At 41.6% G+C, this 23,496-nt stretch overlaps 1 protein-coding gene across 1 annotated transcript; it reads right to left on the reverse strand.

Moving 5' to 3' along the window:
• Nucleotides 1–15,695: 15,695 nt before the first annotated feature.
• Nucleotides 15,696–17,868, reverse strand: LOC124050000. Its single transcript, XM_046372163.1, has 8 exons — nucleotides 17,240–17,868; nucleotides 17,105–17,141; nucleotides 16,823–16,905; nucleotides 16,583–16,738; nucleotides 16,457–16,504; nucleotides 16,204–16,353; nucleotides 16,008–16,082; nucleotides 15,696–15,716 (listed from the first exon to the last, which is right to left on the reverse strand). Exons 1-8 carry the CDS (start codon nucleotides 17,750–17,752, stop codon nucleotides 15,696–15,698), a joined length of 1,083 nt encoding a protein of 360 aa, XP_046228119.1. The 5' UTR covers nucleotides 17,753–17,868.
• Nucleotides 17,869–23,496: the final 5,628 nt, after the last annotated feature.

Here is a 23,496-nt window from a genome sequence, read left to right on the forward strand (position 1 = left end):
TTCTCCTCGTCTGCCTTTCCTTTTCTTTGATGCCTCCTCTTGTGTCTGTGCTTCTGTTGATTTTCCTTTTTCTTCTTCACTCATCTTCTTCAAGGGCTCCTCCTGTATATTTGCATCTCTCAATTGTTTTTCTCCTCCACTCCTTGTCTGCTCCATAGACCCCTCATGTGACAGCCCCTCCTGGTCTACTGTTTGCCCCATGGGTCCTACATTGTAAATTAAAAAAAGACAAAATATTTTTATGATATTTATGTTGGGAATTTATTAATAAATCACATTTATCATTAGATAGATAATCAAAGATATTAGTTAATGTGTAAATTAATTGATTTACAGAATATTTCAGCAAAAAGGATGTACAACGTCATAATGTCCGTCAGATGTTTTTCTGTTGTTTTTGTAGCCGGTAGCATCAGCTGTTCTCCTTGTTTAGCACTTGTCAGTTTGTATTGTGTTTTACCCTTTTTTACTAAAGTTATTAATCCTCACGATCAGAGTTTCGTCTCATCATTTTAAGTCGTAAGACTACACTGCACTATTTTTTGGTGCCGAAACCTGCGAATGCTGCGGTAATGGCAGAAAAAGAAAGAAATAATGGGCAATGGTCGGACAACATATTGAACGGTTAAAGACAAAGCATCGGACATACAGAGTTCTACAACAAGACTGCCTAATAACATGGATAGTGAATTAATAAAGGTAGATCTGGATGTTGGCCGAGCGAGAGAGATGCTTGCTTGTGTTTGTGCAAACTTGACCGTGTGATGGAAGAACACACTTTGCTGGCAGATGTTGAGGCGGAGGTTGAATGTCATAGAGGCCACGTCATAAGTATGAAGACGCGAGTTCACAGAGTGCTAAGGGAACACGAGACTATGAGCATTAGCAATCTCCAGCATGTCCAGCTAAGTGATGTTAGCGCACATTCTGCCGGCTCTCAGCAGAGCAACCAGACAGTAAGACTGCCAAAGCTTATTATTGAGAAGTTCAATGGAGATTTAAGTTTAGGACAGGAATTTTGGAGCCAGTATGAGACTGCTATTTACTGTAATGATGCCCTTAGCAAGAGAGAAGTTTACCTACCTGAAAACTTACCTCACAGGAACAGCTGTAAAGGCAGTTGCAGGGCTCACATTAACAGACAGTAATTATGATATTGCAGTGGATATACACTACCAGTCAAAAGTTTGAACACACTTTCTCATTCAGTATTTCTTCTTTATTTTTACTACTTTTTACATTGTAGATACATACTGAAGAAGAAGGATATATGGAATTATGTAGCAAAGAAAAATGTTAAATAACTCTAAATATGTTTTATATTTTAGATTATTCGAAGTAGCCACCATTTGCTTTGTTGACAGCGCTGCAAACCCTTGGCCTTCTTCTTCTTTGGCCTTTAGTTATCAAGCTCCTCTACTGTGGAACCATCTTCCGGTTTCGGTCCGGGAGGCGGACACCCTCTCTATATTTAAGAGTAGACTAAAAACTTTCCTCTTTGATAAAGCTTATAGTTAGTTAAGCTGCTATAGGCTTAGACTGGCCCTCCCATGACGCACTGAGCTCTTTCTTCCTCTCCCTCTCCTTCTGCACACATTCATGTCCCATTAATGCATATTACTAACTCAACTTCTTCCCTGGAGTCCTTGTGTTTTCTTGTCGCGCAGATTCCTATCGATCATGACTGGACCTCCTGCTGCGGTCCTGCTGTCGTCCTGCTCAAAACCTACTGTGATTACTACTGTTTAGTCATAATCTGATTTAAATCTGTTACGACTCAGTACAGCTACTACCACTATTATTGTTAGTACTATTGTTATCAAAATCACCATAATACCTTCTGTATACTTCATTGTCATTATCATTATCTACATTTCCGATACTTCTGGTATTATTACTGCTGCTATGCATCTCTGCTTGTGTGCTCCTTCTCTCAGACAACCCCCCCCCCCAGGCCATCATTATTTTAAGAACTGAAGGCCAGTCAGTCCGCAAAATTGCAAAAACTTTGAATGTGTCCCCAAGTGCAGTTGCAAAAACCATCAAGTGCTGTGACAAAACTGGTTCACATGAGGACCGTCCCAGGAGAGGAAGACCACCTCTACAGCTGAGAATAAGTTCATCCGAGTCACCAGCCTCAGATATCACAAATTAACAGCACCTCAGATTAGATTAGATCAGATTAGCGCTACTTCCTCAGTGGAGGAAGGAGCGCTACCGCAGGTCCTTCATTCCCACTCCTGTTAGACTGTACAACTCAACAGTCTAGTTTTCCTCCTTTAAGCGGACTTGTATATAACTGTATATTGTACTGTGGTTAATTGTAAATTGTTAAGTTATTATCTCTATATTTTTTGTAACTGTTTTTGCACACTTTTTGCACTTCTTTTCTGTTCTCGTGAGCTGCCACAACAAGTGAATTTCCCCACTGCGGGATCAATAAAGTTCATTATCTTATCTTATCTTAGATGCCATCCCATCTGGTTTGCGTTTAGTTGGACCATCACTTATTTTTCAACAGCACAATGACCCCAAACACACCTCCAGGGGGTGTAAGGGCTATTTGACCAAGAAGACTGATGGAGTGCTGTCCCAGATGACCTGGCCTCCACAGTCACCTGCCCTAAACCCAATTGAGATGGTCTGGGATGAGATCAACCGCAGAGTGAAGGCAAAAGGGCCAACAAGTGCTCAGCATCTCCGGGAACTCCTTCAAGACTGTTGGAAAACCATTTCAGGTGACTACCTCATGAAGCTCATCGTGAGAATGCCAAGAGTGTGCAAAGCAGTAATCAAAGCAAAGGGTGGCTATTTTGAAGAATCTAAAATATAAAACATGTTTTGAGTAATTTCACATTTTTTTGTTTACTACATAATTCCATATGTGTTCATTCATAGCTTTGATGCCTTCAGTGAAAATCTGCAATAGTCATGAAAATAAAGAAGAACCATTAAATGAGAAGGTGTGTCCAAACTTTTGACTGGTAGTGTACTCCAAACCAGATTTGGAAGAAAAGATCTCATTGTAAATGCTCACGTCAAAGCTGCTTAATCTCACTCCAGTGAACAAATCATCTGATGTCAGTGCATTGAGGAAGTTATATGATGACTGTGAAATCCAGATCAGGAGCCAGTGGTATCAGACACATATGGAGGCATGTTATGCCCAACACTTTACTTTATATATACAATGTATATATTGTTTTTACACATGTACATAGCTGTATTTTTACATTTTTTTAAAAATTTTTTAACACACTGTAAATACCTGTACTTTTAGATTTTAGATTTATTTAAATACCTGTACTTTTAGATTTATACTTATCTTGTTTTGTTTATCCTATTTTTATACCTTTCACTTATCTTTCTTGGTCAGAGAAACAGTGAGTCTGTACATAAACGTGTAGCAAATCATACTCAGTGACATGAAGCCAAAGAAACCAAGCATGACATCAGCACCACGCTACACCCAGCTCATCAGAAAATACAAAGCTGCCTTTTTTGTGACAGTGCTGAGTTGGAAAAATGCCCTGACCACCAGGAGGAAGCACGCAAATAGTAACTGAAGAAACTTGGCAGGTGCTATGTCTGTTTAGGACCCAAACACAGCGCATGGTTCTGCAGATCAAAAGGATTGTCATGTGTTACATGTGGAGGTAGGCATCATGCAGCGATCTGTGAAGGAAATGAACCACCCCACTTGCTGTTGCAGAAAAAACAGACACTGTCATTTCCTCAGTAATTCCCCAAACCAAGAAAAGGGAACCTGATGATAAGAACACTGTGCTGCTATAAACTGCCAAAGCATGGATGGTTGGACCCACAGGCAGGAAGATAGTCTGTTGTTTACTCAATGGAGGCAGCCAGGGTAGTTTTGTTCTTGAGAATGTGGCAAAGGCACTGCAGTTACCTGTCATCAAACAAGGGACATTCACCCTCCACGCATCTGGCTCCCCTGCTCCAACAACAGTGAAACGCAACATCAGCTTGGAGAACATCTGGGATAACTAGCAGTCTGTTGAAATAGAGGCAGTTGTGACCCTACAAGTGTGTACAGCAGTGATGAAAGTTCCCGGCGAGCACATACAGAAAGAGTTGAAAGAGAGAGGTGTCAGACTTGCAGACTTTCCTGGAGATGACAAACCTGAACTTTCTGTGTCAATTGGCTCGGATCACTACTGGAAGATTGTATCAGGCCAGACAGAGAGACTGACAGAGAGCCTGATAGCATTAGAGAGCACCCTTGGGCAGTGCAGGGTCTAGTAGCAGTATTCAGCATGACAGAGACAACATGTATGCACATTCAACTCAGTGAGAATGCACAAATTGACAAGCAGCTGGATGCGTTTGCGGGAACTTGAGTCTCTGGGCATCACAAGTGAGAAACCTGAAGGTCCAGAAGATGTGGAAGCACTGTTTTAAGAAACCTCCATCTTTAAGGATGGGCGTTACCAAGTGGAATTGCCATGGCGAAAAAAACATCCTCCAGTCCGGAACAATTACCATATCGCTAAAAGGAGGCTGGAAGGATTGAAAAGGCAATTTAGAAGGGATGTCACAGCAGATACAATGATGTAGTGGAGGACGACCTACAACGAGGAATGTCTGAGGATGTGTCAAAGGAGTATACAGCACCAACAGGCAGCAAGATATATTACTTACTCCATCACGCTGTATTGAGGGAGGATAAAGTGACAGCCAAATTGAGAGTTGTGTTTGATGTTTCATCCCATGAAGAAGGAAGTCCCTCCTTAAATGACTGTTTTTTTAACAGGATCCAATCTAAATCCAGATCTGATGAGTGTTTTGATCAAGTTCAGAGTGCATGAAATTGCACACATGGTAGCCATCAAGAAGACATTTCTGCAGATATCACTGGCAGAATGTGAGGGGGATTCTGTAAGATTTCTGTGGTTCACAATCAGACAGGCAACAGAGGGAAAGGATGAGAAGCTGCATGTGCTGAGGATGACAAGAGTGGTGTTTGGAGCTTCATCAAGCCCATGCTTGCTCGCTGCCACCAAAAGGAAGCATCTGAAAAAATATGAGTCAGAGCATTCACAACTGGTAGAAATCCTAAGGTCCTCACTCCATGTGGATGACTTCATTGCAAGTGCAAGTGAGGTGACAGAGGCCCATGCAATAACAACAACAGCAAAGAACATTATGTCAGCTGCAGGCATGGATCTATGCAAATGGATGACAAATTCTCCTGAGCTCAAAGAAAAATGGCAGGAGAGCTTGATACTTACTACAGAGCCAGAAACACATGGGTCAGTGCTGAAGGTACTGGGCATAGTGTGGAGACCGTCATCTGATGATTTTGTGTTCGACATCAGAGGGCTGCTTATCATTGAAGAAAGAAATGAAAGAAAAGAAAGAAAAAACACCAAATGAAGTGTTCTCCAGTCCTCTGCTTGGATCTTCTGTCTTCTGGGATTCTTGACCCTCTTCACCATCAGGATAAAGTGCCTTTTTCAAGAAATGTGGGAAAATGGCTTGAGTGGGATGATGAATTACTACCTGATCTGACAAAAAAAATGGCAACAGTGGTGTTCAGAGCATCCTCAACTGCACCAGCTGTCAGTCCCCTGGTGGTGGGAATGATCATAAGCCTGGTTGCATCCAAGTCCATCCTCTCAAAATGTTGACTCTGCCATGCCTGGAGCTGATGGGAGCTGTAATAGCAGCCAGGCTCGGGAGTACCCTCATAAAAGCACTGCAAGATGGACAGGACACAAATCAGACTGTGGACAGACTCAATGGTTGTGCTATACTGGATACAAAGTTCTGCTCACACGTGGAAACAGTTTGTATCAAACAGGGTGACAGAAATCCAGTCTCTAACTGACCCACAGTCATGGTCACACTGTCGAGGAAAGATGAACCCAGCTGACCGTCCTACCAGAGGTCTAACTGTACAGGATCTGAGGTAGAGCACATTGTGGTGGAACGGACCTTGTGTTCTGATATTACCTGACCATTCAGAGAACACTCAGAATGCTGTTCAAGAAGATGAGGTGAACGCTGAACTCAGATCCAAGTACCAAGTTGCTGTACAGCTGGTTAATCAGACCACAGAGCTCTTAAAACCTGTCTTATGGCTGGAAAGATAGAGTAAACTTAAAACTGTGTTCCGAGTGACAGCCTGGATAAAGAGGTTTATCACCAACAGACACAAAAATGTGTGGCGAACTGACAGCAGAAGAGTGTCAAAAATACTGGAAAAAGGTAACTCAGGGTCAGAGTTTCAGCCCCGAAATTGACCTCCTGACAGCAGAAAGAAGCCCCAACACTAACTCCAGAAGCCATTTCTGGATGTTGATGCTGCTCAGTGTGGGAGGAAGGCTCCAACATTCTGACTTCTCATACAGAGAAAAGCACACTTGGATTCTGCCCAGCAACCACCAATACACAGAAATGTTGGTGCAGTATCAGCATGAGAAGATGATGCGTGCAGGTGTACCAGACATTTTAGTGCAAACCAGACAGAAATACTGGATTTTGAGGGCATGGCAGATAGTCAAAAGAGTTGTGTTGAAATGTGCACTTAGCAAGAAATTCAAAGCAAAGGACAACAGACTAATGCACCACTGCTGAAGGACAGAATAACAGAGTCACCATCATTTGAAGTCACAGGTGTGGACTTCGCAGGCCCGCTTTATGTGAAGGAACAGACCTCTATGACAAAATCATACATCGCACTGTTGCACACTTCACACTTGTGCTGTAACCAGAGCTGTACATTTGGAGCTGGTCTCTGATCTGTCCACTGAAAATTTCCTGCTAGCCCTGAAAAGATTCATCTCAAGAAGAGGTTTATGTAAGGTCATATATTCAGATAATACCAAGACAATTTAAGAGAGCTGATCAGGATCTGAAAGAACCGTGGAAAGACATCAAAGATCCACAGCTACAAACAAAACGCAAAAGGTATCACCTGGCGGTTCATCGCTGAAAGAGCAGGTTGGTGGGGTGGATTCTGGGAGAGGCTTGTGAGGTCAGTCAAGGTTATTCTGAGAAAAGTGCTTAGCAGAGCAAAGCTGAATTTTGAGGAAATGTACACTATCCTGACCGAAGCTGAAGCCATAATAAACTTGAGGCCCCTCACCTAGGTGCACAACAACGTAGATGACTCACCTGCTCACTTCTTGGTGGGTCAGAGACTGACTTGCCTGCCCCCTAAGCCATTTCCAGCTGACACCAACCATCCAACAATGAAGAAGGAGGAGATGACATGGAGGTGGCGATACAGACAGAGACTTATGACCAGTTTCTGGAACAGCTGGCGGAGAATATTTGCTGTACTTGAAGTCAGCCCATCGCTGTCAGACACCTCAGCTTTCTCCACTGAAAGTGGGAGATGTTGCATTCTTTGGAGAGGATAACACCACAAGGCAGAGCTGGAAGCTGGGGAAAATTGAGGAACTGTTTCCAGATCGTGACGGCCTTGTGCGGTCATGTGCACTTCGCACTACTGTTGAAGAGACCAATTCATATCCTTTGGAAATTTATTATTTGACTTACAAATAATTTATTTGATTTACAGAATATTATCTATGGGCATGATATATTATTATTTAAGTGAATGGACTTCATTACTCATGATGCCCGAGAAGCAGAAAGGACGTCCATCACGTTTTTCTGTTGTTTTTTGCAGCCGTTAGCGTCAGCTGTTCTCCTTGTTTATCACTTGTCAGTTTGCCATGTGTTTTAATTTACTAAAGTTATTAATTGTCACGATCGGAGTTTCATTGTTAAGCTTATAGATGATATCGTTCCCGTGGTGACTGTGAAGGTTTTTCCTAATCAGAAACCGTGGGTCGATAAAACTATTCGTGAGGCTCTGAAGGCTCGAACCAATGCCTACAATGAAGGACTCATCTCCGGCGACATGGTCCCGTACAAAGCAGCATCCTACGAGCTCCGGCGGAAGGTGAGGACGGCGAAGCGGCGGTACAAGGACAGAGTGGAGGCTACACTGGGCGACCGGGACAGCAGACGGATGTGGCAGGGACTTCGGACCATCACTGACTATAGAGGACGGAAGGATTCACCGGCTGCAGCGGATCCTGCGACAGCGGAGGAGCTGAACTCTTTCTTCGCACGCTACAACACAGCTAGCGCCGCGGATAATGCTTACGCGGAGGAGCCTGGCAGTAACTCCGGTGAGTCCCGCTTGCTGTCCGTCTCAGAGCACAACGTGAGGACAGCTCTGAGACGCGTGAACAGCAGGAAAGCTGCTGGCCCTGATGGCATCCCCGGGCGTGCACTGAGGGCATGCGCAGATCAGCTGGCTCCCGTCTTCACCTCTATATTCAATATGTCCCTGGCTCACTCTGTTGTCCCTGACTGCTTCAAATGCTCCACCATCATCCCCGTACCCAAAAAGCCCAACCCTGCCTGCAACAACGACTACCGCCCTGTTGCCCTCACCTCGGTGGTAATGAAGTGCTTCGAAAGACTGATAAAAGATTTCATCTGTACTTCATTGCCTGCTTCTTTCGACCCCCTCCAGTTCGCCTACCGCACGAACAGGAGCACCGACGACGCCATCAATCACGTCCTCCACTCCACCCTCACCCACCTGGACAGCGGTTTGGGGAACTATGTGCGGCTGCTGTTCATCGACTACAGCTCCGCATTCAACACCATAGTTCCCCACAGACTGGTCTCTAAGCTCAGGGACCTGGGGCTGAACTCCTCACTCTGCTCCTGGGTCCAGAGCTTTTTGACTGACAGGTCACAGGTAGTGAGGATTGGTAAACACACTTCCAGCCCACGCACCCTCAACATCGGCGCCCCCCAAGGCTGCGTCCTGAGTCCTCTGCTTTACTCCCTCTACACCCATGACTGTAAAGCCATGTACCCCTCCAACATCATTGTAAAGTTCGCCGACGATACAGTGGTGGTAGGTCTGATCTCCAATAACAGGATAACGGCCTACACGGAGGAGGTGGATGCTCTGGCATCATGGTGTCGTACGAACAATCTAGACATGAACGTCCACAAAACCAAGGAGTTGATTGTGGACTTCAGGAGGGAGAAGCAGAGGAGCCATCATACCCCTCTCAGGATTTATGGGACACTGGTGGAGAGAGTCAGCAGCTACAGGTACCTCGGCGTCCACATCTCCGAGGACCTGACATGGACCACCCACATTTCCACCCTGGTGAAGAAGGCGAGGCAGCGGCTGTATTACCTCAGGCGAATGAGGAAATTCAGGGTCTCCACAGCGCTGCAGAGAACCTTCTTCACTGCAGCCATACAGTCTGTGCTCACTGGGAGCATCACTGCCTGGTATGGCAACTGTACGGTACAGGACAGGAAAGCTCTGCACAGAGTGATCCGCTGTGCTGAACGGACTACCAGGACAGCATTGCCCTCCATGCAAGAGGTGTATGCCAGCAGGTGTACATCCAGTGCACAGAGGATTTTAAAAGACACAAACCACCCGCACAATAGACTCTTTCAGTGGCTGCCATCGGGGAAACGTCTCCGGTCCCGCATGGTCAAAACTGAAAGACTGAGGAAGAGTTTCTTCCCCCAGGCCATCAGGACACTGAACTCTCTTTCCCCCACTTAACTCACCCCCCCATACACACACATGCATACTTGTATACTATGTATACGATATGTATATTTATGTATATTTACATTCCCTCTGCCACTGAGGTTAGATCTCTATCTTTATATTTTTTATTTTTTATTCTATTCTATTCTATTCTTTAACTTTTTATCTTTTATCTCATGTCAATTGTATTTTTATTATTTTTGCACAGTTGTAAAAAAGGAGTGTTGTTTTTTCATTTCACTGTGGATGCACATTCACATGTGACAAATAAAGAATTCTGATTCTGATTCTGATCTCATCTCGTTTAAGTTGTAAGACTATGTTGCAAAAATTTGCATGGATGCAACCTGGTTTCTATGGTGATTGGAAATCATTAAAAAACGAATTAATTAATTTGAAAAATAATAAAAAACAACTACTTGGCAAGTCTGTATAACTGTACTTTTCATGACTGTTTGTTTCCACTTACCAGATATTGGTATGTTGCGTTGAAACAGATCTGACTGATGAAAAATACACTGACTGACTTTATTAATTGAATTAGTTGTCTGTGCTGTGCCTGGGCTTTTACAGATATACTGCACCTGAAAATTGTGAAGAACAGACTGAAATAAGAACTCAAAATTATATTGCAGTTCATATAGTTTATAAAGCTGTAAATTTTAGAAGTTGTTTAATTGATGTGCTCTTACATCAGCAGGGACGTTCACTGCAACATTGTCCATCTGTGGGGAAAAGGTCACCGAAGCATTAGTGCAGAGATTCAGTTTCTTAAACACAAGTGTCTATAATGTAAAAGGAAATGTTTAACTACATGACTTAAAGCTTCACTTATTTGTATACAGATGTTGACAGTTGTACTTACTAAAGGTGTCTTGTGAGTGGCAACATCCAGTGTAACGCTGGCTGTGTTCAGTGGTAGAACTTGAGACGGACTCATCACTGCTTGCTCATCCTGCAATACAACAATAAACTTAAGAATTACATTTATGATCCTTTGTATTAACATTTAATGTTATCTATTAATATGTGCGGCAAGTTATTAGCAATTTAAGGATATTTCAGTGTGATTACGACTCAGCCCTGGACCTATAAACGAGCTTCCATTATCATGAAGAACAAATAGAAATAAAAGTTCAGAAGTAGATTGCAGTTCATATAGTTTATAAAGCTGTAAATTTTAGAAGTTGTTTAATTGATGTGCTCTTACATCAGCAGGGACGTTCACTGCAACATTGTCCATCTGTGGGGAAAAGGTCACCGAAGCATTAGTGCAGAGATTCAGTTTCTTAAACACAAGTGTCTATAATGTAAAAGGAAATGTTTAACTACATGACTTAAAGCTTCACTTATTTGTATACAGATGTTGACAGTTGTACTTACTAAAGGTGTCTTGTGAGTGGCAACATCCAGTGTAACGCTGGCTGTGTTCAGTGGTAGAACTTGAGACGGACTCATCACTGCTTGCTCATCCTGCAATACAACAATAAACTTAAGAATTACATTTATGATCCTTTGTATTAACATTTAATGTTATCTATTAATATGTGCGGCAAGTTATTAGCAATTTAAGGATATTTCAGTGTGATTACGACTCAGCCCTGGACCTATAAACGAGCTTCCATTATCATGAAGAACAGATAGAAATAAAAGTTCAGAAGTAGATTGCAGTTCATATAGTTTATAAAGCTGTAATTTTTAGATTTGTTAAATTGGTGTGCGCTTACATCAGCAGGGACGTTCACTGCAACATTGTCCATCTGTGGGAAAAGGTCACCGAAGCATTAGTGCAGAGATTCAGTTTCTTAAACACAAGTGTCTATAATGTAAAAGGAAATGTTTAACTACATGACTTAAAGCTTCACTTATTTGTATACAGATGTTAACAGTTGTACTTACTAAAGGTGTCTTGTGAGTGGCAACATCCAGTGTAACGCTGGCTGTGTTCAGTGGTAGAACTTGAGACGGACTCATCACTGCTTGCTCATCCTGCAAATTTGAAAACATAAAAAAGATAGAACAGACTGAAATAAGAACTCAAAAGGACACTGTAGTTCATGTCACTTATCCAGCTATCTATCCAGCTGTTATTTATAGATTTGTTAAATTGATGTGCTGTTACATCAGCAGGGAATTCCACTGCAATATTGTCCATCTGTGGGAAAAGGTTACAGAAGCATTATGGAGATCACTCGCATCAAAAGAACATTTAGTAATTCATTACAGACCAGCTTTGTATTAACATGTAGTAGTAGAGGAGGAGGAGTGGCAGCAGTTTATCAGTCACGATCTGCATTTTAACACTAAACCTACTGCTAAATACAATTCATTTGAAACTCTTACTCTTAGCTTCTCACACCCAGACCGGGGAGCAGATAAACCACTCTTATTGGCTGTGGTGTACCACCCCCCTGTGCCTTATTCTGAGTTCTTACATGAATTCTCTGACTGTCTATCATACTTTGCAATGCACTCAGACAAAGTAACTATAGTGGGAGATTTTAACATTCATGTGGGTGTTGAATATGACTGTCTAGCCTCTGTATTCAAATAACTCAACTGGATTCTACCACAAGGTAAATAAACCCACTCACTCCTTTAATCATATCCCAGACCTGGTGCTAACCTATGGCACTGAGGCTGACCACCTTACAGTTTCCCCCCAAAATCCTGTCTTGTCTGACCACTCCTTATCAACATTTGAATTTACTTTAGCAAAATATACTTTGCCTGGGAAAAAAATCCACTACAGCAGATGCCTTTCTGACACTGCTGTACCTAAATTTAAAGAACTTATTCCAGCAGAGCTTGCCATTACACCCTACATTAATACAATGGAGGGCAACTATGCTAATTTTACTCCCTCACAGGTAGACCTTCTTGTAGATAGCACTGCAACATCACTTCTTGGGACCCTTAATTCCGTAGCCCCTCTGGAAAAGAAGGTCTTTAACTAGAAGAGAGTAGCTCCCTGGTACAATTGAAATCTACACAGATTGATCTTGATCAGAAAGCTAGACAGCTGGAAAGAAAATCAATGTTCATTCCAGCCAATGTGTAGACGTCGTCAAACCTAGAGAAACAGTTTATTAATGTATAAAAAAAGAATTTTGTCGCACCAGAATCAGAATCAGAAAAGTCTTTATTGCCATGTAAGTGAAGAGGTTTCACATTACTAGGAATTTGTCTTGGTGATTGGCGCATACATAGAACGTAACAAGTAACATATAATAGAAGAATAAAATAAAATAAAATAGAATTGAATAAGGTAAAAACAAAATAAAATAAGATAAGTAAAATAAATATGGTTCTGGAGGTAGTCCAAAAGTGAGGTAGTGCAGGGTGGAGTATAGTGCAAGTAGGTGAGGTAAACAGTGCAAATGAACAGCAGGTGGATAATGACATGAGCAGAAATCAGTTACTAAAGTGCAGGGCAGCATGTTAGTCAGTTGGTGATCAACAGTCCATAAGCAGAGGGGAAGAAGCTGTTCTTGTGAAAAACTGATCCATATTTATCAAGCAGATCATCTATATGGTATAACAAGAAACTGTTAATAGATAAGAGAGAGATAATAATAATATAAGATAATATAAGAGATAAGAGTTTCTTTTGGGATAAATGGATTAGATCTGGTATTCACATGCTTGAGGACATGATGGGAGATGTTGGATTCAGACCCTTTGATGAAATTAAAAATAAATATAATCTATGTAATTCAGAATTTTGGAGGTACTTATAAATTAGACATTGCATTTTTTTCAAATAACGAACATATTAAATACGGTATAACTGAAATTCAGGAAATTTCACAAAAGATAGGAGATAAAAACAGAGGAGCATCAAATTTCTATGAATTTATCAGAAGTACACAAGTGCCAAAACTGCCAAAAAATATGAGCATCATAGCAGTTACTCACGTGAAACACAATCACAGCTCATTTGTAATAAGATATTAAATATATCCTACTGGACTCCTTCTAAATTGGCAAGACTGAAACTTAGAAACAGTGATGTATGTTGGAGATGTAATAGAAAGGGGGGAACTCTGGTGCATATGCTATGTGAGTGTGACAAGACTAATGACATATGGAATGCAATAATTATGTTCTTGAATAAGATGTTGGGTGCGCGCTTGATTAAAAAACCCTGCATTATGTCTTCTGGGTTTACTTTCAGATAATATTCAAACGTCAAAACGCAGAAAATCATGGTGTCGTTTAGCTATGATGACAGGGTGCAGAATAACTTTACGCCACTGGAAATCTCCCACCTTGTCTACTTTTAAGGAGTGGATAGAGGTTCTAAGCTCAATGGCAGGATATGAGCGGGTCACCTATAGAGCAGCTGGGAGGGAGGATCTATTTAATGATGTATGGGGCCCATTCCTAATTCAACTGCTGGATATGAAAGGATGACACTACCTACCTCTGCATATTTTTCTTATTTGGTTCAGGAACAGGATGAATCAGAATCAGAATCAGAATTCCTTTATTTATCCCCAAAGGGAAATGTATATACCATGAAGACTTCCAAGGGTGTTGTGTGTTTTGCTTTGCTTTTTGTTTTGTGGATCTGTTTTGTGTTGTAGGTCTGGCTTGGTTTGTATGCTGTTGCTGGACCACAGACACCTCTGTTGTTTTTTTTGTTGTTGTTGTTTTTTTCCTCATTTTGTTGTTTTAAAAAAAGAAAAGCCTGGGCAGATAGGACACAACATATGTTTTTCTTATTCGTGTAACTGTTATGATGTAACAGTCATATGTTTCAATAAAAAAATTTAAAAAAGGAACAAGAACAATCCTAGATTCCTCTTTAAGGCAGTATCCAGGCTGACTAAAAACGTAGAGCTGTTGAGACATGCATCCCCGACTCTCAGCAGTGATGATTTTCTAACTTTCTTCACTGACAAGATTGTGAAAATCACAGTGAGGACTGGCAGTAATACTCCACCATATACAGTTTCTCTTATAGCAGCCTCCACACCTATAATATGTTTGGACAGCTTCTCCCCCATTCACCTCTCAGAGTTAACTTCAGCAATTACTTCATCCAAGTCATCCACTTGTCTACTTGACTCGGTCCCAACTAGACTGCTTAAGGATGTCTTTCCCTCAGTTAACATTTCTATACTGAACCAGATAAATATCTCTTTAGTCACAGGTTAAGTACCACAGGCCTTTAGGGTGGCCTTTAAAACCTTCCCTTTATCCAACCTTCAATACATCTCCAAGATCCTTGAGGAGGTTGTCCTAGAGCAGCTACATCGATATCTCCACTCTAACAACTGAGTTAGAGACTGGACCATGACATTGCGATTAAATGATCCGCTGATGACACACAGCTATACTTATCTATACAACCGGATGACAGAAGCCACCTTACCAATTTGGAAAAGAGCTGGATGTCCTCTAACTTCTTATTACTTAATTCAGATAAAACAGAAGTTATTGCATTTGGACCTAAACATCTCAGGGAGTCTTTTCTAGCCAAGCCACCACCCTGGATGGCTTCACCTTTAACTCTATTAAAACGGTGAGGAACCATGGGATCATTTTCGACAAGGACTTGTCCTTCAATTCCCATCTAAAACAAATAACTAACACTGCCTTCTTTCACCTCCGTAGCATAGTTAAAATAAGGAACATCCTTTCTCAGAGTGATGCTGAGAAATTGGTCCATGCATTCATCACTTCTAGGCTGGACTACTGTAATTCTCTCTTGTCAGGATGTTCTAAAAACTCTCTGAAGAGTCTCCAGTTGGTCCAGAATGCTGCAGCGAGGGTATTGACAGGAGTTAATAGCCTCACTCCATTGGCTTACTGTAGAATATAGGATAGACTTCAAAATTCTTCTATTAACTTATAAGGCTCTCAATAACAAAGCTCCATCCAATTTTAAGGACCTCATTGTTCCTTATTGCCCCAGTAGAACACTTTGCACCCAGAATGAAGGTCTGTTAGTAGTTCTCAGTATCTGTAAAAACAGACTGGGAGGTCGAGTCTTCAGCTACCATACTCCACTACTGTGGACTCTATACATTTAAGTTCAGGCTAAAAACATCCCCCTATGATAGAGCTTTTAGTTAGGGCTGGCTCAGGTAACTCACTCATAACCATTTTAGAGCTATGCTGCCATAGGCTTAGACTGTTGGGGGAAACATCAGGATACACAAGCCATTTCCTCTCCTCTCCACTTCCCTAAGCCCTCGCCCAATAAATGAGCCTCCATCATCGCAAGTTTGTTTATTACAAGTTTGTGCTGCCTCTTGTTACCTAGTTAAAAAGTGATCCGACCTCACTAAATTCTCCCTGCAACATGTCTTCCTCTTCTGTTCCCATCTCATCTTCAGATGAGTTCTCCATCTGTATTCATATATAACTTAGTTTAAGAGATTCTGGTATGTGTGCAAGCACTGAAACGGATGATAATTCTCACCCATCTTTGCAGGATGGGATCCTCAAACTCCTGATTTGGTGTCTCATCACATTGAGACGAGCCCTCCATCTGTTTCTAAAAAAAACAAAAACACAGAGACATAGAGATAGAAACAAAAATTATTTTACTTTATTATTTATTTATTTATTTATTTTACTCATTTTGGAAGGCATGAAAAACTGATGACAACTCTGACCTGTCTTTGCAGGACATAGCGCTTCATTCTACTTTTCTTAGGCAGGTTGGAAATTTCTTCCTCAGACTCTTCTGAATCGTCATCGGAATCATTCTGGGTGGGTTTCCAGTCATCTGTCCCATCCTCTCCAGATGAGCTCTCCATGTGTTTCTAGAGAAGATAAAAATATATTTTGAAAGATTCTCATATCTGTGCAAGCACTGAAACTGATGGTAACTCTCACTGCTCTTTGCAGGATGGGGTACTCAACTACCTGATGGTCTGTCCCATCATCTTCTTCAGAGGAGGAGACAATCCTCTGCTTTTAGAAAAAGGACAGAAAGATTAAAATATCTGTCAAGATTGAAAGCACAAAAAAAATTATCCAAACAACTCTTACTGGCTTCCGCTGCTTTGGCAGCACAAATTTCTGTATTTTGCGCAGCTTGTAAGTCTTTCGTGCCACAATGTCATCCTCCTTTTCTGAATTCTCTGGTGTTTGATGCTGTGTGGGTTTGGCTTCACTTACGCCCTCTTCTTCACATGTTCTCACCATCTGCTTATAGAAAAGAAATAAGCATATTTTAGTCATTTTGGATTGAATCCCAGCATTCACCTGTGGCTCTGACAGTACCAGTACCTTGTTCCTTTGCTGCTGGTACAGCCTTTTTCTCACATACTCATCTGGTCCCGATGACTCCTGCTTCTCCTCGACCAGTTTTACTGAAGAGACGAACATAAATCAAATCAAATATACTGTCATAGCCTACATTATTAAATCCTTTGCCTCAAAGGGCTTTACAATCTGCACAGTGTTGAAACAATTTCAATGGATGGATTTTTTAATGGGCAGAATTTTAATTGGATTCTGCCCATTAAGGAAGTTCATCACTAGCAACTTTGATAGGAGTGTAATATTTACCATAATGAGGGGCTTTGCTCCGCCTATATTTAACTGCCTGGAATACAAAAAAAGTCCATGAAGCAAATTTATTTTTCATAATTAATTGACTTGAATTTTTGACATGCTGCATCAGTGAACTAACATCATATTTACATTTGTACGGTTTGTTGAGGAATGTAGCTGCTTGAGCTCATGACTCCTTTCGATTTCGCACTCCAGCAGCTGCTTCACCACCTTCAGTTCAGTAAACAAAACCTGGCAGTTCTTGCACCCACTTGCAGGTTTCCTCAGAGCAGAAAGTGTTTTGCGTAGTGTACGTGACTGGTAAGGTGTTCTGGCTGGATTTCGCTCTACCGTTGTGTCACAGGCAACCTCGTTGTCAATGGCAGAAGCAGGCTGCACGTTTGGGCTGGTATGGTCACAGGGAGCCTTGCAGGGAAAAAGAGAAGAAGGCTGCACACCTGCAGTGGTGTGGTCACTGGAAGTCACAGAAGAAGCAGGTTGTAACCTCGCCTCCACTGCCCTCCTGATTCCCTCTTCAATTGCTGCATCGTCCACTTCATCAAGATGCGAAATCATTGGTGGTGTGGGATTTGAAGCCCTTAAGAGTGCCAGTTCCTTGGCAATGTGTCTGTCCTTGGCTTTTTGAATGTAAAGCTTTACCATTGGTTTCTGAAAATGTGGAAGAATGATTTTTAAATCAATTATTTTAATCAATCGAAATAGATTTGTGTAGTGTTATATGTTAATATTTATATTTACTTTCAGAATAATGCATAAGATAAGATGAACCACAGTGGGGAAATTCACTTGTCGTGGCAGCTCACAAGAACAGAAAAAGAGTGCAAAAAGTGTGCAAAAACAGTTAAAAAAGGTAATAAATTAACAATTTACAAGTACAGTAAACACAGTACAATATACAGCTATATACAAGTCCTCATGAGGGAGGAAAAGAAGACTAAACCATTGAATTATATAGTCTAACAGCAGTGGGAATGAAGGACCTGCGGTGGCCACAGCGTAGGGAACAGCAGAGGCTAACACAGACTCATAAAAAGTCCTTCGGAGGGGCCTGCACACTCCAAAGGACCTCAGTCTCCTCAGAAGGTGAGGCGACTTTGGCCCTTCTTGTACAGGGCATCGGTGTTATGTGACCAGTTTATGGTTGAGGTGAACACCCAGATACTTAAAACTGTCCACCATCTCAATGTCCGAGCCCTGGATGTTCACCTGTGTATGTGGTAAGGTCCTTCTAAGGAAGTCAATCACCATCTCCTTTGTTTTAACTGGTGTTTAAGCACAGGTGGTTGCGCTCACACCCATCCACAAAGTCCACGATGACTGACTTGTACTCGTCTCATTCACCTCAGACAACCAACAATGGCTGAGTCGTCAGAGAACTTCTGGAGGTCACATAAGCTGGTGTTGTAGGTGAAGTCCGAAGTGTAGAGGGTGAAAAGGAAAGATGAGAGCACTGTTCCCTGGGGGCCCCCGTGCTGCAGACCACCACCTCAGACACACAGTTACGCAGTCTCACATACTGTGGCCTGTTGGTGAGGTAGTCGATGATCCAAGCAGCCAAATGTTCACTCCTGCTCTCTCCAGCTTCCCTCTCAGCAGCACTGGTTGAATTGTATTGAAATCACTTGAGAAGTCAAAAAACATGATTCTCACAGCGCTCCCAGCTCTCTCCAGGTGAGTCAGCGCCCGGTGCTGCAGGTTGATGACAGCGTCATCCACCCCAATGTTTGGCCTGTAGGCAAACTGCAGTGTGTCCATCGCTGTGCGGAAAGGGGTGGACAGTAGTTGATGTGGGGGCTGATAGTGGTGGGGGGGCTGGTGTGAAGTGGTGTGAAGACAGGGGGGTGATGGGAGGTGGAGTAGAAGACAGTGATGGTGGTAGTGTCTGCTGGCCTGGCAATGAGTGAAGAGGAGAGAGGAAGGGTGGCAGAAGGGGTGGGGTTGGAATTAAACCTGTTGAAAAACAGGTTTAATTCACTTGCCCAGTAACAGTAACCCCTGTTACTGAAAAGTGCCTTAGGACAATGTTTATTATGATACAAACAAAATTGATTAAACTGTATTGGATTAAATGACTTCGGAAAGAAGGCCACACCAACACCACAGGTTGAACATCCAGGATTTGGACATTAAGTCTGTGGAGTAGTACAAATACCTGGGTGTTAAACAAGAGGAAAAAGAAGTCGCCTCCATCTGCTGAGGAGACTGAGGTCCTTCAGGGTGTGTAGGGCTCTGTTGACAACTTTTAGGACACTGTGGTGTCACCTTCACTGTTTTATGCTGTGGTCTGCTAGGGGAGTGGCACCACCAAGAGGAGAGCTGGCTCATTCCTAGACTGACCTCACTGAGGAAGGGGTTGGGAGAAGGATGTTGGTGAAGCTGACATCCATCATGGACAACAACTCACACTTGCTCCCTGACACTGTGGGAGCTCTGTGGGTGCTCTGTTAGCAGCAGACTGAGACACCCACAGCATAAGAAAAAACACTGCTGGAGGTCCTTCATCCCTTCTGCCACAAGACTTTTTCATCAACATGTGCAATACTGTAAATACAAATTTCATGCCACTTCACTTATCACTGTCCCTTTCAATATTAACGGTCTTCATTGCCCTAGTTCATCTACAGTAATAATTTTTTAATTAAGAGTTTACTTTTACTTAGTCATTCACAGTAAACTTCTGTATATTTCTTCTTATACAGTCAAGCCCAAAATTATTCATACCCCTGGCAAATTTTGACTTTAAGTTACTTTTATTCAACCAGCAAGTTTTGTCTTGTTTGGAAATGACACATACGTCTCCCAGAAGATAATAAAACAATGTACAAGAGACATCATTGTGGAAAAAATATTTCTCAGCTTTTATTTACAGTTGAACAAAAAAAGTCGTCCAAAATTATTCATACCCTTTGCAAACTGTCACAATCTATGGGAAAATCCAAAGTTCTATACCATTCCAAATAGTCCAAGCTGTTTTAAAGCATTCTAATTACCATGATTCATTGGGAACAGCTGTTTTAATCAACTCTACAGGTGAAAAACAGCAGCTCTGCAGTTGGTTCGTGGACAGTCATAGCTAAGACAAAGGAGCTCACTGAGGACCTGCAGCTGCGCATTGTGGCTGCTCAAGTCAGGAAAGGGCTATAAGGCCATACGTAAATGTTTTCAAGTTCCAGTGGCTAAAGTATTATTAAAAAGTATAAGACGTTCTGCACTGTGGAAAATCTCAGAGGATGCGGTCGGAAGCCAAAAGTGACATCTGTGCTGGCCAGAAGGATAGTGAGAGAGGTGAAAAAGAATCCAAGGACCACCAATAGGTCATCCTGGTGAATCTGGGCTCTGCTGGTGGCAACATCTCAAGGCAAATAGTCCAACGGACACGGCACACTGCTGGGTTCCACGGATGCAGACCAAGGAGGGCGCCACTTCTTCAGATAAGGCACACAAAAGCCCACTTGGCCTTTGCAAATGCCTATCTGGACAAAGAATTCGGCATCTGGTCTTCTCTTTTATGGTCAGATGAAACAAAAATTGAATTGTTTGGCCACAATGATGTATCCTTCATTTGGTATGAAAAAGGAGAAGCCTTCAACCCTAAGAACACCATCCCCACTGCCAGACATGGTGGTGGGAACCTAATGCTTTGCGGGTGTTTTTCAGCCAATGGACCAATTCAATGGACATTTCAGCATCTTATTGTAATCTTGAATAAACCAATTATTTTTAAAATATTATACATAGAGACCTGGAAATAATGGTGTCTGAGGCCAGCTGAAACTGGCAGCAGTCTAGGGGGGAGAGAAATATTGGTGTAAACTGTGCTTAAGAAGCAATTAAATAAATAAATAAATAAACAAGCGGAAACCCCTGGAACAGCCAAGGAATAGAAAAAAAAAAAGAAGCCTGTGGAAAGTCCCCAACAGACCCAGGGCAAGAAGATGACTTAATGGTGTAAAAATAAAGATGGTAAAGGGATGGACAATAGGCGTGGAAAGGTCCAGACCCTAAGGTATATAAAGTAAAGCCACCAGTCATTTTATTCAGAGCCCCTCATGTGTACTCAGTGTACAGATAGATAGATGAATAGATATACTTTATTGTTTTCATATTGGGAAATTGCAGTGCAGCAATATATAAAATATATATACAAGGCAATATATAAAAAAAGTATATATACACAACAGTAAACAGTGTAATATAGCGCAAAATGAAGTAGAGGTAGAGCATAAGGTGCCAGCAGAATATAAGGTGAGTGAGTAAAACATATAAAGTGCGTAGTGACTGCATGTTATAACCAGAGTTTTAGCTGTATATTGTGAACTGCTCTCCTTTTCTGTCGACATTAAAGTCTTTGCTGCTCAGAATCCTGTCTCCTGTTGATGATTCTACTGGACTTCAAGAGAAGACTTCTTCTGAACAATTAGACATAGCTGAAAGGATTTAATGTTTTGTGGCCTTGAGCCTCAGCTCTGGGTACACACGACAATAGGCAATAAACGCTTTTCTATTGATTATTGAGAAAGGTATGAATAATTTTGGACATGCCACTTTTTGTTCAAATGTAAATAAAAGCTGAGAAAAAAAATGTACACAATGATGCTTCTTGTACATTGTCTTATTATCTTCTGGGAGACGCCTGTGTCATTTCCAAACAAGAAAAAACTTGCTGGGTGAATAAAAGTAACTTTAACCCTAGAACACTAACGTCGGGTGATTTTCACCCACACAATTTTGAAGTGATCGAATTTTACAACCAAATGAAGGGATGTGTTGATACTTTCGACCAAATGTGTGCTCAGTACAGCTGTGAAAGAAAAACCAAGAGGTGGCCACTGTGTGTCCTATATGGCATGATGAACGCTGGTGTGATAAACTGTATTTTATCCGAGATATTATATCGGGTAAAATATACCCAACGTTAGTGATGGTGTTACTAATTTTAACGTTGTGTTCTAGGGTTAAGTCAACATTTGCCAGGGGTATGAATAACTACAGAAGTGACTGTATATATATATTTTGAATACACAATGTATATACACACATTATGTGTTATTCAACATAATGATAATCCATGTGAGGCTTTACCTAACAGTGTTCTAAACAAAGCCGTTATTTTTGAAGTCCAAGAGCACTTTCCTATGCACCACAGTATTTTTCTATAAAAACTGGAAGAAACTCCAGTCATCAGACCAACACATAACTAAAAATCACAGAAACTACATGTAACTCCCTCAAGTATAAACATCTTCAGGGCCCAATCATATTCCAGAGCAGTATGTATGCATGTCTGTACATATGCTTCAGATCTAATGCTACTTCACCAAATGAAAAAAAAACAAAACAAAACACAAAACTTCAAATACATACCGCAAGTTGGTGGACCTTTTGCAGGTGCTTGTCAAGTCGATTAATGTATTTAGACTGGCACAGGGTGACTGGGCAGTCCAGATTAGTGGTGAAGCTGTGGAAGTAAAAACAGTAATAAAATACACACACACACATATATATATATATATATATATATATACACACACACACACACACTACCGTTCAAACGTTTGGGGTCACCCAGACAATTTTGTGTTTTCCATGAAAAGTCACATTTATTTACCACCATGTGTTGTAAAATGAACAGAAAATTAACAAGACATTGACAAGGTCAGAAATAATGATTTGTATTTGAAATAATAATTTGTCCCTTCAAACTTTGCTTTCGTCAAAGAATCCTCCATTTGCAGCAATTACAGCATTGCAGACCTTTAGCATTCTAGCTGTTAATTTGTTAAGGTAATCTGGAGAAATTTCACCCCACGCTTCTAGAAGTCTCTCCCACAAGTTGGATTGGCTGGATGGGCACTTCTTGCGTACCATACGGTCAAGCTGCTCCCACAATAGCTCAATGGGGTTTAGATCAGGTGACTGCGCTGGCCCCTCCATTACAGATAGAATACCAGCTGCTTGCTTCTTCTCTAAATAGTTCTTGCACAATGTTGAAGTGTGCTTTGGGTCATTGTCTTGCTGTAGGATAAAATTGGCTCCAATCAAGCACTGTCCGCAGGGTATGGCATGGTGTTGGTGATAGCTTTCCTTATTCAAAATCCCTTTTACCCTGAACAAATCTCCCACCTTACCAGCACCAAAGCAACCCCAGACCATCACGTTACCCCCACAATACTTGACAGATGGCGTCAGGCACTCTTCCAACATCCTTTCAGTTTTTCTGCATCTCACAAATGTTCTTCTGTGTGATCCAAACACCTCAAACTTCAATTCGTCCGTCCATAACACTTTTTTTCCAATCTTCCTCTGTCCAATGCCTGTGTTTTTGTGCCCATATTAATCTTTTTCTTTTATTGGCCAGTTTCAGATATGGCTTTTTCTTTGCCACA

The sequence above is a fragment of the Scatophagus argus genome, chromosome 18 (assembly GCF_020382885.2).
Source record: "Scatophagus argus isolate fScaArg1 chromosome 18, fScaArg1.pri, whole genome shotgun sequence".
NCBI classification, from domain to species: domain Eukaryota; kingdom Metazoa; phylum Chordata; class Actinopteri; family Scatophagidae; genus Scatophagus; species Scatophagus argus.

Coding starts and splice junctions, on each gene's coding strand:
- LOC124050000 (XM_046372163.1), bottom strand. CDS start 17,752: ATGGTAAAGCTTTACATTCAAAAAGCCAAGGACAGACACATTGCCAAG. Junction 16,739..16,822: donor ACCAGCAGCAAAGGAACAAG/GTACTGGTACTG, acceptor TTCTATAAGCAG/ATGGTGAGAACATGTGAAGA. Junction 15,717..16,007: donor ATCCCATCCTGCAAAGATGG/GTGAGAATTATC, acceptor TTCCCCCAACAG/TCTAAGCCTATGGCAGCATA.